This window comes from Sorex fumeus, unplaced genomic scaffold (genome assembly GCF_029834395.1).
Source record: "Sorex fumeus unplaced genomic scaffold, SorFum_2.1 ptg000013l, whole genome shotgun sequence".
NCBI lineage: Eukaryota > Metazoa > Chordata > Mammalia > Eulipotyphla > Soricidae > Sorex > Sorex fumeus.
The window spans coordinates 22,757,092-22,773,762 of record NW_026606070.1 but is presented as its reverse complement, the minus strand read 5'-3'; the positions used below and the strand labels follow the sequence as shown (position 1 = coordinate 22,773,762).

General features: G+C 38.9%; 1 protein-coding gene across 1 annotated transcript in view; it reads left to right on the top strand.

Moving 5' to 3' along the window:
• ADGRL3 (adhesion G protein-coupled receptor L3) overlaps positions 1-10,453 on the top strand; it is an 882,914-nt gene extending 872,461 nt beyond the window's left edge. The window contains exon 27 of the mRNA XM_056111479.1: positions 9,966-10,453. Within this exon, the coding sequence (XP_055967454.1) occupies positions 9,966-10,042 (77 nt within the window). The 3' untranslated portion in view covers positions 10,043-10,453. The remainder of the gene's footprint in view (positions 1-9,965) is intronic.
• Positions 10,454-16,671: the final 6,218 nt, after the last annotated feature.

The window sequence follows — 16,671 nt, the reverse complement described above, 5'->3', positions numbered from 1 at the left end:
TTTGAGATCGAAATCATCTTCAAGGTAAGACTTTGGGCATCTAAAATTTTTTTTAAAAAGTGAGTTAAAGTCTTGAGCATTTAGCCGAAGGGAAGGACTACATGGAGGGCGGGATCCACAGATCCCGAAGGAAAAAAAAAAAACAGGTTCCAAAAAGAGCCGAGATCATCGGGAAGTCCCAGATGGGGTAGGTACCGCATCCGCCTCCCCCAGATGGAACCCCGGTGACCAGAAACCTCTACAAGCACAGCTCGAGTATGCAGGAACTAGGACTTTTCCTCAAAAATGCCGGGACTACACCTCCCAGGTAACCTCAGATTCCGTAAGTCACGCCCACAGCCCGCCCCCCAGCGCCATCTTGACAGCATTTAGCCGAAGAGAAGGTCTACATGGAGGGCGGGATCCACAGATCCCGAAGGAAGAAAAAAAAAAAAAAAGGTTCCAAAAAGAGCCGAGATCATCGGGAAGTCCCAGATGGGGTAGGTACCGCATCCGCCTCCCCCAGATGGAACCCCGGTGACCAGAAACCTCTACAAGCACAGCTCGAGTATGCGGGAACTAGGACTTTTCCTAAAAACCATGCGGCCGCTTACACGGCCGTGCGACATCTTTCTATATACAAAGTGATCCATGGGAAGTAAACCACCTAACGTTTCTCTCTGAAAATCATAGTTAAGCTTTGAGCACGGCCACAGCCCCAGAAACAGAAGTACTTAATGCATAACCCAGCAGCTTGGAGCAGAAAAGTGAACGGGTTATGTGTTAACCCAGGCCATCAAGTCTGCCAGAGGGGAAAGGGTGTTGGTCCCTTCCGCCCTCCTCCCTCTGGAAAGAAAGGTGGCGGCCACATGGGAGCCTTGTGGACAGCAGGTATGAGCCGGGGGTGTGGAGGCGACTAAAACCTCATGGGAAGGGGGGCGTTCCGGTCCGTCCTTCACGCCCTACCGAGGCCACCAGTTGCCCCCCACGAGCGGCCCTCCAGCACGGCCACAGCCCCAGAAGCACAAAGACTTAATGCAGAACCCAACAGCTTGGAGCAGAAAAGTGAACGGACTATGCGTTAATCCAGGCCATCAAATCTGCTGGAGGGGAAAGGGTGTTGCCCCATTCGCCCTCTCCTATCTGGAAAGAAAGATGGCGGCCACATGGGAGCCTTGTGGACAGCAGGCATGAGCCGGGGGAGCGGGGGTGACTAAAACCTCATGCGAAGGGGGGAGTTCCGGTCCGTCCTTCACGCCCTACCGAGGCCACCAGTTGCCCCCCACGAGCGGCTCTCCAGCACGGCCACAGCCCCAGAAGCACAAGGACTTAATGCAGAACCCAGCAGCTTGGAGCAGAAAAGTGAACGGACTATGCGTTAATCCAGGCCATCATGTCTGCCCGGAGGGGAAAGGGTGTTGGTCCCTTCCGCCCTCCTCCCTCTGGAAAGAAAGGTGGCGCCCACATGGGAGCCTTGTGGACAGCAGGTATGAGCCGGGGGTGTGGGGGCGACTAAAACCTCATGGGAAGGGGGGCGTTCCGGTCCGTCCTTCACGCCCTACCGAGGCCACCAGTTGCCCCCCACGAGTGGCTCTCCAGCACGGCCACAGCCCCAGAAACACAAGGATTTAATGCAGAACCCAACAGCTTGGAGCAGAAAAGTGAACGGACTATGCGTTAACCCAGGCCATCAAATCTGCTGGAGGGGAAAGGGTGTTGCCCCATTCGCCCTCTCCTCTCTGGAAAGAAAGATGGTGGCCACATGGGAGCCTTGTGGACAGCAGGCATGAGCCGGGGGAGCGGGGGTGACTAAAACCTCATGCGAAGGGGGGCGTTCCGGTCCGTCCTTCACACCCTACCGAGGCCACCAGTTGCCCCCCACGAGCGGCTCTCCAGCACGGCCACAGCCCCAGAAGCACAAGGACTTAATGCAGAACCCAGCAGCTTGGAGCAGAAAAGTAAAAGGACTATGCGTTAATCCAGGCCATCATGTCTGCCCGGAGGGGAAAGGGTGTTGGTCCCTTCCGCCCTCCTCCCTCTGGAAAGAAAGGTGGCGCCCACATGGGAGCCTTGTGGACAGCAGGTATGAGCCGGGGGTGTGGGGGCGACTAAATCCTCATGGGAAGGGGGGCGTTCCGGTCCGTCCTTCACGCCCTACCGAGGTCACCAGTTGCCCCCCGCGAGCGGCTCTCCAGCATGGCCACAGCCCCAGAAGCACAGGGACTTAATGCAGAACCCGGCAGCTTGGAGCAGAAAAGTGAAAGGACTATGCATTAATCCAGGCCATCATGTCTGTCCGGAGGGGAAAGGGTGTTGCCCCAGTCGCCTTCTCCTCTCTGGAAAGAAAGATGGCGGCCGCATGGGAGCCTTGTGGACAGCAGGTATGAGCCGGGGGTGTGGGGGCGACTAAAACCTCATGGGAAGGGGGCGTTTCGGTCCGCCCTTCACGCCCTACCGAGGCCACCAGTTGCCCCCCACTAGCGGCTCTCCAGCACGGCCACGACTCCAGAGCACAGAAACCAATTTCTTAACTATCTGACTTTCAGTAGAAATACTTCCAGGGTCAATAAGTAAAATAGCAGAAATCCAAAACCAACATTTAATTCTTGAACCCAGCTGTAGAAAGCAAATCACGTCACAATGCTTTTTCAGCATGTCTGATTTGGGGGGGGGGGGGGGTAAACTCTAAATAATAGTGGTGAATCTTTTATTGAAACGATGAATCTAATCAAAGCAGATAGAGTGTTAACTAGAATTCATCTGCCCCACAGGGACTGGGAGGGGTGGGGGTGGGGTTTTATTGGGGTTCTTTATGGTAAAAAAAAAAAGAGTATTGGTAAAGGGAAATGTGTTTGATATTTGCATGACTGAGACCTAAACCTGAAAGCTTTGTAACCTTTCCCAAGGTGATTCAATAAATAAAAAAAATTAAAAAAAAGTGAGTTAAAGTCTTATAATATACAGGAAAGCTTTGCTACACACACAAAAAATTGTATAAACCCACAGAAGCTCATCTCCCAAACGGTGAAAAAACTTAAAGATGCACGGCTGTTTGCAGATAATTGTACTGACATTCCTACTTCATTACTTTAATAGAATTGGATTTGTGGTGCTCATGCCAGGCTACAGGATTACTACGTTCAGGAAGAAGACATGTCACATGTCTTTATTCTCAGTTGAATGGAATGCTTTTGGCAGGAGGTCACTTTGCAGCCTGAAAGACATATTCATTTAATCAAGGGACCGGGACCAGAGTTAATTAAACTAAAATAATTTAAAATATGGTTTTAGATGATCCCGTGCTTCTAGCCTAGTCATGGGTAAAAGAGATTAGATGACAGAAAATAGTGCTGTAATGGAGTTTTCTGTGCAAATTTGGTATTCATCTTATGTGAATACTAAATAAGGTAAAATATGCTCAGTCTTTGATCCAGTATCTGCCATGCAGTGTCTACTGCATGCCAAGTATTATGAAAAATAAATACAATTAAACAAAATATATCAAAGATCAGTTAGATAACTGATTCTTTTTAACAGAGAAAAGGAAAACCCCATAAGATAATTATACCATCACATAATTCTAATTATTTTTTTTATTCAATAAGTTCTTAGGCTGAAAACATTCACAATTTTATAAGTAACTAATTAAAGATATTAAATAGCTAAACCTAAAAGTCAGGTTCCTTCACCTATCCAAATGAACCTCAGCTCAATCCTGAAACCAGTTCATGTTTTCTACCATAACTCTTCAATTAGTCAGACCAATCACTTCATTGAATAGATAACTGTTGAAATAAGCTCTCCGTCACTGTCATCCCTAATTCATTGTCTAGTAATTGTATATACTCTTACTTCTAAAAAGTTTTGAACAATGATAACCTACACATTAAAGTTTATTTTCACATGCTTAAAAATTATGCACTCACAAGCCTGCCAATGGGAGCAAGAACACAGACATTGCCAGTTACCCTCCAAGGTTGAATGCCAGCATGAGTTAAGTTCCTGAAGCCATCCCAGCAGCCTGTGTACACATACAGAAGGGAGCAAGGCCTGTGATCTCACTGGACTTCTATGAAGCTCAGCACCAGCTTCTGATTAACAGAGCACCGGAACAATGGGATGATGAAGGAACTTAGTTGTGCTCTGTTGAGAGCATGGTAAAAGCCCCAAAAGATCCCTCTTGACATCAAACCTTTGAAATCTGCTTGGAGAAGGCACACGGGCAGCAATCATATCAGTGCTCACTAATCTGAAAATGACATTTGAACAGAGAATCAGTAAATTGGAAGAGACTTGACAAAATAAAATAAAATACCTTATTCAAATAGAAGTAAAGGAGCTAATCCGAATATCAACAGCAAATTAATGAGTTGAAAATGGAATCAGGGGACTGAATTGTATTATACTAAACAGCTCCAGCAAGAAAGCAGAGCCAAGAGAAAACAGAGTTAAAAAGAAAAGGAGAGATAATATAAGAGACATTGTTGGGAATACCAAGAACAACCCCAGAATCAGAGAAGTTTCAGAAGGAGGTTGAAGAAGGTGGGGGAGAGGCAAGTTGAAGAAATAATTAACAAGGACTTCCCCAATCTGAGACATGCGAGCACTGATCCAAAAAGCCCAGAGTGCCAATCAGAATAAATCCAAACAGAACACCAGGGCAGGCTATAATCAAAATGAAAAACAAACTAATAAATAAATAAATACAAATTCCTTAAAACAGCAATACCTTCCTTACAAAGCAAAAAAAAAAAAAACAAGATTTGCCGACAATTTCTGTAATATAATTCTACAAACAAAAAGAGAATGAAATGACATATACACTGTAATATATGAAGAGGAATTCCAAGCTAGAACACTCTATCCAGCAAGGTTAAAACTGATAACTAAAGGGTGGATAAATATACTCTCAGATAAATAGTAACTAAGAATATTTAAATTAATATTTAGAATCTGAATGCTTCTGGCAGGAACATGAATTATCTCATAAGCAAAAACCAAAAGCACAGTCAGACTAACTACTCATCAATACCTGGAAATAATCTGGAATTCCTTCATATCAATACTTTCTCTATATGTCAGTGGTTCCTCCCATAAAACAGCACACAATGGCTAAATGAATTGGAAAACAAAATTCAATAGTTTATTGCTTACACAAGATAAACTCTTATGATAGGCACATTCTGAGTTCATTCCTGGATATAATAATACAGATAAATGGCAGAGAGAAAAAAAATGCAATAGCAAGTTTCAGTGAAGATTTAGAGAAATAAACCCTTGATTACTGTTTGAGCAATGTCAAATGTACAGGTCTTTTGTTAGATACTTTAGTAGTTCCAGTTCCCTAAAATGTTAAACAGAGCTACCATATAATACAGCAATATATCTCCTAAGCCTCTGTCTAAAAAAACTGATAATAGAGAAGGTAAGGTAAAGGCCCTCCCATTGATCGTCGATTTGCTCGAGCGGGCCCAGTAACGTCTCCATTGGAGACTTGGTTGTTACTGTGTCTGGCATATCGAATACTCTCGGTAGCTTGCCGGGCTCTCCGAGAGGGGCGGAGGAATCGAACTCGGGTCGGCCATGTTGGCCGCTTGTAAGGCGAACGCCCTACCCGCTGTGCTATCGCTCCAGCCCTATATACACAAGAAATTTCCACAAAAATGTTCATGGTAATATTATTCTCAGGAGCGATAGCACAGAGGCAGGGCATTTGCCTTGCACAGAGCCAACATGGCCGACCCGAGTTCAATCCCTCCGCCCCTCTCGGAGAGCCCGGCAAGCTACCGAGAGTACCTCGCCCGCACGGCAGAGCCTGGCAAGCTACCCTGATGTATTCAATATGCCAAACACAGTAACAACAAAAAGTCTCCAATGGAGATGTTACTGGGCCTGCTCAAGCAAATCGATGAACGACGGGAGGACAGTGAATATGACTATGAGTAAAACAAAAACAAATGTTCATTAACAGATACATGGATAAACAGTGATGTCGTTATAAAATGAACTATTATTCAAGAATAAAAAAGAACAGCACTATAGCACTATCTTAGCACTGTATCCCGTTCATCAATTTACTCAAGCGGGCACCAGTAATGTCTCCATTGTGAGACTTGTTACTGTTTTTGGCATATCCAGTATGACACGGGGAGCTTGCCAGGCTTTGCCATGCGGGCAGGATACTCTGGGTAGCTTGCTGGGCTCTCCGAGAGGGATGAAGCAATCAAACCTAGGTCAGCTGTGTGCAAGGCAAATGCCCTACCCGCCTGTGTTATCGCTCCAGCCAAAATATAAAGAATAAAGTGCTGAAAAAGAATAAATTGATCTCAAAAATAATTTCTTATGTCAAAAAAGCAGTCACAAAACAAGATATTGTCTCATTTACTAATTGAAATGTGCAGAACAGGTAAATTCACAGAATTAAAAAAAATAGCTTGAAGGCTGGAGGAAGGGAACACGTGGGAATTTGTTCTTTTGTTGTGGGGGTGGGGTGGGGCGGGGCACACTTGGCAATGAATGCTCACATCTTTCTCCTGGCTCTCCACTCAGTAATCACTCCTGGATGGCTTAGAGGATATATGGGAAACTAAGGATCCAACCTGGATTGGCTGCCTGTAAGGCTTGCACCCTACCTTATTGCTATCACTCCAGCCCCATCAATACAACTATTTTGAACATTGAATGTCCTTACAAGTCCTTAATATGACAATATTTTATTTTTTCATTTATATATCAGTTAAAAATAATTATTGAATATCAAGACATTGGGTTGGATGATGCAGCTATACTGGAAAAATTAAAGCAGATATATGAAGTTACAAGTTAAATGTACAAGTTAAAATGTATTTGATGAGGCCTGGAGTTAATTTTATGTGTATGGTTTCTTTCAGAGAGAGTAAAAATACACTGAAATTAGTGGTTTTGCACAGTAAAAGAACATTAAAAAAATTATCAGGCAGAGGCCAAAAAATAATACAAGGGGATGCTGACCTTGCATGTTGCTGACTGGAGTTGGATTTGGGGCACCACATGTGGTCCCCTAAGCCACACCTCCAAGTGTGATCCCTGAGCACAGAGCAGAAGTAAGCCCTGAGCACCATTAAGTGTAACCCCAAAACAAAATTTTAAAAAAACCTTCAGGCTAATATATTTTTGTTTAAAAGGTAAAGGTAAAGGCCCTCCCGTTGATTGTCGATTTGCTCGAGCGGGCCCAGTAACGTCTCCATTGGAGACTTTGTTGTTACTGTGTCTGGCATATCGAATACTCTCGGTAGCTTGCTGGGCTCTCCGAGAGGGGCGGAGGAATCGAACTGGGGTCGGCCATGTTGGCTGCGTGCAAGGCAAACGCCCTACCCGCTTATTTAAAATTATAAGATACTTTCTACCCATTTATGCCTCTCAGAAAGCCTGGCAAGCTACCAAGACTATCCTGCCTGCACAGGCAGAGCCTAGCAAGCTCCCTGTGGCGTATTTGATATGCCAAATACAGAAACGACAATAGGTCTCATTCTCCTGACCCTGAAAGAGCCTCCAAATGTTGGGAAAAGACGAGTAAGAAGAGGCTGCTAAAATCTCAGAGCTGGAAGGAATAAAGACATTACTGGCACCTGCTTGAGTCATTTGATGATCAATGAGATGAAAAATCACACACAACTGAGACACGCATAATGGTTGTGAAGCTGGTAGTAGTTGTTGCACTGGCCACACTGTTTGTCTATTGATGTTTCTTTTATTTTTTATTATTTATTAATTTATTTTATGTAGGAGTACTGCTATTTATTCAGCCTGATTAGGATGATTGAATTGGGCAAGAACTCTACCTTACTTTTTTTTTCATTTTTTATAATTTTATTTATTGAGTCACCGTGAGAGCAGTTACAAAGCTTTTGGGTTTAAGGCTCGGTCATACAATGAAACCCCTGTACCTTCACCAGTGCCCATTCCCCACCCCCAAAAAACCCAGTATATTCCCATCCCACACTCTCCCCCTACCTGTGGGTCAATGATTTCCACATTACTCTCTCTCTACTTTGATTACATTCAATATTTTGACACCAGACCCACCATTATTATTTGGGATTTCACCGAACACTCAGATCTGCCAAAATGGCAACAGTAGACAATTTGTTTTCTATTGCTGGTTATGAATAACATATGGTGTCACATGGCAGTAGTGGCTGCGTGATTTTGAAATTCCAAAATTTTAACAATTAAATCTGGAGGGATTTCTGCTAAAATATGCTGGGTTCTGAGATTAGTTCCTGAGTCTCTGGGATCATGGCCGTTAAGCAGCTTGATCAGGAGCCAGAGAGGCCGTGTGTGGGCGGCGACTCAGGGTTTTGTTGGACTCAGGGTTTTGTTGGGACGGGGAGGAAAGGGCCGGCTCCAACCCCATCCCATGAGGCCCCACATGTCTCGTCACTGCAGGCCCAAACCTGACTGTCCAGTGACCTCTGGAGGATGGCGGCCACTGGACCACCAGGGGGAACAGACCAAGGCACAAAACCTATTCCCACCTGGGGTGGCCCAGCGCTAGTAACCTACTGCAGGGACTGGACGCATTTCTACTAAAAGCCACTGGATTTTGAGATTTGTTTCTGAGTCTCTGGGATCATGGGCGTTATGTGGCTTGATCAGGAGCCAGAGAGGTCATTCGTGGGTGGCAACTCGGGGTCTTGTTAGGATGCTGAGGAAAGAGCTGGCTCCACCCCCATCCTGTGAGGCCCCACATGTCTCGTCACCATGGGTCCAAACCTGACTGTTCAATGGCCTCTGGCGGATGGCGGCCACCAAGCTGCCAAGGGGGAGCAGGCGGAGGGACAGAACCCTTTCTCCTCTGCGGTGGCCTGGCGACAGTAACCTACTGAGCAGTCCAGACACATTTCTACCAAAAGGTGCTGGGTTTCGAGATTTGTTTCTGAGTCTCTGGGTCGTTAAGCAGTCCAATCAGAAACCAGAGAAACCATGCCTCCAATTATATTGCTGAGCTGGAGGTGGCTTGTGGGTGCATCTCCCTCATACCTAACTTTTGGCCCTTTACTTTCTTGGTAAACTTTGCCCCAAGTTTTTGGGATCTGGCCAAAGGCACAGCAGCAATTTTGGGGCATCTGGAAGTCTGAAGCCGCCATCAGGCTGCTGATGCACTTGCCTCACAGGTACAGATTTACCTGCTGGCGGCACCATACCCCCTCTGATGTTCCTTTTAGTTATGGTGAATGTTGTAGATTGGGCCACGTTTGTGCATGATGCCAAAGTTGCCATAAGTTCTCATGGATCCAGGCATTCCAGAGAACAGAGCTACCAACACCATACTCAGAATTTCTGAGGTGTGGGACTTGATCTTGTAACCATACACTGTTGCAAGCTCTAAGTCAATATGCTAATCCTTCAGGACTGTCCTGTCTGCCTTAGGAAAGTGTATTATATGTCATATTTTAAATGGTGTTTAAACAGAAGCCATAGGAAAATTCCACTTACCTCTTTGAAGATGTATTTTTTTCTGTCTCTTACACTTTAAGTTTTCAATGTTTCTGAATATGAAATTTTATGCCCATGATTACACCTCTCTTGGGAATTGTATCTTACATATTTATTTAATAACTATATATGACTATATAGTTTGACTTAAAATCTACTTGCCTAATGTTTGCATATTAACACCAAATTCTTAACACTTTTAAGAATTATTTTATTTTTAACATTCATATTTTCAAGTTATAGTTATTTCTCTTTCAAGTAACAAAACCTTTGAAAAGACTTTAACAATGTAATATTTTGGTTAAAAGTTGAAATTTAAGATACTTTGACAATTATTGATTAGATTATTATTTTTCCTCTAATTCTTTCCTTCTATTTCCACCAACAACTAGATGGTAATAAGATGTAAATATAGAGGGTTTAGCTAAGGGAATGAATAGAGAATATGGAGATATTGTTTACAGAGTACTTTCCTATATATTAAATTCTTATTTGCCATGTTGGTATAGGAATGTCTTCTAGGAGTCCTCCATCTGTACATCGAGCTGACTCACCTGGCATCACAACACAGAATTTATGGTCCTGAGGCTGAACTGCTGAATGAACTTGTCCTGCACTACTTGGCACCAAAACATGCATGAGAGCAAGAACTTTGGAAAATTCTTCCAATCCAAGAGATTTATGATTTTAAGCAGAGGATTTGGTTCTTCTCGAAGCTTAGTCCAAACAGAAGTGCTCCCTTTAGGTATCTACTCGGTTACTAATATGTAAAATCATAGCTAACAAGGTATTTTTAGAAGTATTCTACATGAAAGCTTTCTCTTAGACCTCTTGTACTTTGTCGGGCACAAACCTGTACGTTTGCTGCAAGTAAACCAGTGTGTTCAGTATCTTGTTTTATGCATCCCCACACCTGGGGCCCATCTCAGTGTATATAGTGCCTCCTGTCTTTTAAGTTCCTGAGTACATGACTGATATAAAAATAATAGTTTTGCGGCCACGGACATAGCAGCAAGAACTGATGCATAGAATGCATGTTGGTTGGCCTGGGTATGATCCTTGCCACCCCAGGATGCCCTGAACCCCACTGGAAGCAACCCTCAAAACTCCACACCAGGAGGGGTCTTCGAGCACTACTGGGTATAGGCCCCCAAAGTAAAACAAAGCAGATTTCCTGCAAATGCACCCCAAAACACTAACAGTGACGAAGAATACTATTTCAACATATATTGAAGTTTGTATATATATGTATGCATAGACATATACATGTAGATTTTATGTATAAACACGTAATATGCCACACCACAAAATTATCAATAATAATTTACTTAATGAATGCATCATTTTTCAAATGCCTTGAAATCTGAGAGTCATACATGAAATAGGCTTAAACAGGTTTTCCTAATTTTGACAAAACTTTAAAATAAGGAGAAGTTGCTAGTAATTCTAAAACTTTCTTGAGGAGTCACTTGAACAGAGCTTGGAAGGTCCGGGGGACCATTCCCAGTGACACTCAGTTGACCAGTGCAGGCCTTGGGTGGTTCTGTCGCCAGCAATAATGCTGGTAGTTACAAGTACCACCTGAGAAATGCCACCCGGGCCAGAGAGATAGTACAGTGGGGGACTGTACTATCCACACAGTGGACCCAAGTTTGCTCTCCAGCATCCCATATGGTCTCTTGCACTCACAAGTTGTGATTCCTGAGTTCATACCCTTGAGCATCGCTAGGTGTGGCCCTCAAAATAAAACAAAAAAAGGAGTACCACCAACTTCAATTATGTTCTAAAACTGGAATTATTTTTCTATTCTATGTAGTAAAAAAAAAAAAGCAAAAAGACTTGTTATATAAAAACATTAAGAAATCACTTGGTCAGACATTTAGGGAAATCCTCTCTCACAGACATATATGCAAAAGAAAAAATTAAAAACATCATTTTTGTTTATTTTTGTCTTATGTTATTTATGGTATTTATCCACTTTTAAAAACTTGTAAGCTGTTATGATTATGTTTTATTCTTTCGAGTAATATTAAATTTTGTACCTAGTTTTATATTAACTTATACTGAATTTCTTTTTCTTAGTGAAAGAACCCCACTTGAATAAGTCCCTGGTTCCTTACAAGATCTGGGTTTGTATCTCTCTCAGTATTACTCATTTTCATTTTTGTCCCTTAGCCTACATTAAATACTACTTACTATGGCATTGTATTTCCCTGATCACTAACTAATAATTTTTGTTGATTTGATTTGTTTTCTTCTTTAAAAAGTTGCCTGATCTGTTTTGACCATTTATTTGTTCAAATACAAGTTTTTCAGATTGTTTTATGTAAAAGTTTTACAATTTCTTAATACTTTTTGATTATGTGTGCTTGAAAATACTTTCTCCACTCTACAACATATTTCATGTACCTTAATATGTCTCAATGATAGTTCTCAGTGGTGATATATGAAATTTACACCTTCTTATTTGTGGTGAAATTTTCTTTATATCTTAAGGTCTAAAATATTTTCAAATAGACGTCTATTAGACACTAAATTATTTAATTGTTGACATGTAAATCTTTAATTTATTTGTACTTGATGGTTATATGTGGGGTTAAATGGTTTAAATTAAATATTTTTTCAAATAAAAATCTCCCCCAACCCAAAAGATTCTTCACTTTCCAACTAATCTAAAATTTCAATTCTAGTCTATAATGATGTGTGTGGATATACTTCTGAATATTTTATTTTGGTTGCAATTTTGTTTAAATCATTGCTCCACTTTATATTTCCACATTTGTGATTGCTTTATAATAATTCCTAATAATTCATTGAGCAATTTAATTATTCATTGTCTCTAGTTACTAGTTGTTCTTTTGTGTTGAATTTTAGACCATCTTTTGTTTCATGATTAGATTAATCTTGCAATGAAATGAATAGATATGGTCTTTATCAAAATATAAACTATTTCTAAATGTGAATATTTCTTGTCTGTGACACGGTACATATTCCATATATTTGAATTATTTTAATATCATCCAATAAAGTTTTTAAAAAATTCCCCTCAGCAGACCTAAACATTTAAAAAAGTTATTGATGCGCTGTGATAAAATTGTAAATTCTGACATCAAATAAATTGACTTTTAAAGTAATTTGTTACTTGTAATTAGAAATGCAACTGTCAAAACTTTTGTATGGTTATTTATTTTATTATATTGTTAACTTGCCAAACTCCAATCATTTATAGACTCTTCTTAGTTGTCTTTGTAAGCTATATACCTTGTATACTATGTATCTGTATGCCTCAATTGTTTTCTTGACTTATTTTATTACACTTGCTAAGGTTTTTAGGTTTTTTATACAGTGTTGCATGAAGTTACTGGTATTGCTTATTCTTGCTTTAGTGGGAATTTTAAAGAGAACTCTTTAAATGTTTCCCCTTCAGGATGATATATCTTATAGGTCTATCTTCCTAATAATAAAGACAGATTGTTTCATTCCTGATGTGATAATAGTTATTTATCATGAATGAATAGTAAATTTTGTTAAGAGTGTGTCCAAACTGTGTAAAAGATTACTTTTCCCCTTTAATCTATTAATATGCTAAATTATAAGTGTGGGTTGGAAATATCTCTCTATTATTTTAGAATTGGAATGCAATGTCCAAAATGTGTTAATTGAAAAATATATTTCAGTTAACTTTACTAATATTTTGTTCAGGATATTATCTACTTATTACTGAGTAAAATATTTTTGTAAACTTAATTTTTACAATAATTTTTCAGGCTTTAATATAAATTTTGTCTAGGAACAGACTGAAATATTTCATTTTTACAAATGTAACATATGTCATAATCTGGTCTTTGAAAATATGGAAGTCACATCTACTAGATCCCATTATTTTTCTTGAATACTTAACTATCTTTCATTCTTTTTAAAATAACTCTTTTATTTTATTATTTGAAATTCTGCAGTTGCTACAGTATGTTTTGTATGATTTGTAAAAAACAATTTATGCCATTTTAACAAATGGTGCATTGGAATTATTTTTAATATTTTATTTGAAATATTACATTAATTATAAAATATTCTCATCCATGTTCTTTCTGTCAGTTAATTTTATCTCTTTTAGAGTCACTAACTCAAACTATATTAGGCTTTCTCTGTTACATATATCATCTCTTAAGCTATTTCATTATTTGTTTTCCTTTGTGTTATGTCCTATGTAATTCCTATCTAGCTTCCATTTTCTAACTCCTTCTTGCTCTTTTGTCTATTCTGATATGACCATTCTTTTTATTTTTTTAATTTAAATTTTATATTTTAAGTTTATGCATGTTCTCCTTTCATCTTTAAAAAATATTTTTAATGTGTTTGTTTTATTCTATTTGCATTTAGTTACTGAATATATACTTAAACCAGTGTTGGTTTCTTAAATTCAAGTAGGCATAATTACATGTTATTTCTAATAAGAAACATATGATGAATTATTCATGGTCTATTTCTGCTTTCTAATTTGTTGTTGGTTTTCACACATAATGTCTTATTTCCTTGAGTATTTTAAAATTTATTTCTCTAACTACTGCTCCTGTCTTGAGTGTACATTATTTTGGGGAAGTATCTGAGTGCTTGGATAATGATTTGCTTCTCTGGAGATTTTCGTTTGCTTTTACCAGGTTTCTAGAAATAATAACAATCTCCAACAGCTTTACCATAAATGTTAGTCAAGTGTTTAATATAATAACGATATAATGTGAATTTAGTCTACAAATTCACCTGAGGATAATTCTGAGCTCTACTTTACAAAGGCAATTTAATGACATAGACTTGCTTCTGGAATAAATCGGTAATTTACTCAATGAGATAGGTTGTGGTTAGATTAACATTCATACTTTGAGCTTGCACTGCAGTTAGCTTAAGTTAGCTCAAGGAATGCAAAATCTTGTATTTTCTTAAGAACTTAGTTTATAGCACCTGTGTTGCTGAAATGATCTGATTGCTAGAGATGTGTGGATTCACTTAAGATTTCAGGTTGCAAGTGTTTATTAGCTATTCAGCAATAGAATTCATCATTAAATGTTTATAGGAAGTTGATTTGGCCAGAGTCCAAAACTCGAGATGTTTTATGGATTGCTTATTTGTAAACATTTTGCTTAATCAGGCTAAACTTATAAGCAGTTAAATATGAGTAGATACTGTAATAATGTAAGCACTGGCAGAGTTAAAAATACCTTTATGAAAGAGAAAATGCTATTGTGGTGCCTTTGTTAGTAATCAACAATGTATATAATATGAAATAGTTTTCATCACTGTAACCAGCTACTGGCATTCTGAAAGGACTAACACATACATTTACAAAAGGAAACTTGCTTAGCTTGTGGATATATAATATTTACTTATATCACTTAATTGATTTTTTATTGATGCATATATGTAGACTTAAAGATTGATATCTTTATTTATTAAGAACCAAATTCTATAGTAGCAGATGTACAGAAATAATACATTTGATGCAAAAATTCATCTTAACAATGATCATGTGTGTAGTGCATATTATTATATACAGACTTGTGACTGCTTATCATAGATTTTTAGCAGTACACATAAATGAGGCTGTAATTATGAAGCACAAACTCATTTGCCTTTATATGTATAGAGATAAATTACATTATTCTTATAATATAAAGATAACGTGCCTTAGGTTGTATCAACAGAATAAGAGCTAGAGAAAAAAGGTAATTTATTAGAAATGTGGACCTTGGGAATAGAATTAGAATGGAAAAACACTATAAAGAATCCATTAAGTTACTCTCTTGTACACTTCTGCCTACTTACCTCTAATATGTCACGCTTTATTTTTATCCTTCATTGCAGAATAATCTTTCTCTTTCTTTGTCCCATAGGTATTAAGGATCACGGATACTTGCTCAAAAATTCATGTAGAGTCACAACATAATTGAAAAATACTAAATTGGCTCTCTCTGGATCTCAGTACTTAATGTTTGAGTTGAAACAATGATTGAGTGCAGAACTTACCAAAGAATGATCATTGTATCAATGTTGACATATAGAAAAGGAACTATGTATAGAAAAGATATAATGAAAGATAATTTAGTAACAATTTCATGCCTGAGACAAGAAATTGCATTCTTAACTTTGCTTGCATTCATATTGTGATCAGTGGAACAAGTAACTGGATATCTTAGGGACTTTCTTAGAAATTTGGAATCTCAGGTCCACACATTTTTTATGAATCAAAATTTTGTTTAACAGATCATCAGGTGATTTGTATACATGTTAAGAATGTAGGATAAGGCTCTCTTCTATGAAAAGGTCAGGGCTAGGTGAAATTTTTAAAAGGGTTTTATATTAAAGTATTTTTAAGGTGTATTTAGTTCTAAACAGATATAATTCTTTAGTTTCCCTAGTAAACAATGTACATTCTAGCATAATCCATATCAATTGTCACATTTATCGAGAGAGAAAGAAAGAGAAAAAAATAGACAAAGGCAAAGAGACCAAAATTTGTTAGGAATATATATATATATACATATATATTTACTAATGTATATCTTTAACACATATTTAGTTGTAATTTGTAATTCGTGGCTCAGAACTCCCTCACACATTGGAATTTCATAAATATTGACAGTATAAAGATTTTTCTTTTATGTTATTAGAGGCAAATTTTGGAAAATAGTTGAGGATAAAAACTGTTTCCAGGAGTCCAACAAATCAACATAAAAGGTTTGAATAAGAGGTGGACATTTTAGTTCCATAATTAGATCTCCATAGAGTAAAGAAGGGCTAGGGTTGACTAGTTGGGTACCAAATAAGAATCTAATAATAACTTGCTGTCATGAGGAAATTTCCACATAAAATGGAATTGAGTTTAGAAATCCTTACAGAAACATATAACATTTTAACATTACACAATGATAACTAAACTACATCAGAAACACATAGAGAAAATACCTCAGAAAACACATTGATGAAATCATATGTATCTAACACATTAAAAAATTGCATATGAATATGTTAGATGCATTTGGTGAGACTATGTTAATGCAATTTGTTGATGCATATGATCTCATCAATGCCAATAATTATCAATCAACAGAATTATTAATAAATTACATAATTATTATTACATATGTGTCATTTAGGGGCCACACCCAGAGGTGCTCAGAGCTTACTCCTGGCTCTTTTCTGAGTGTTTTTGTGTGGCTGACT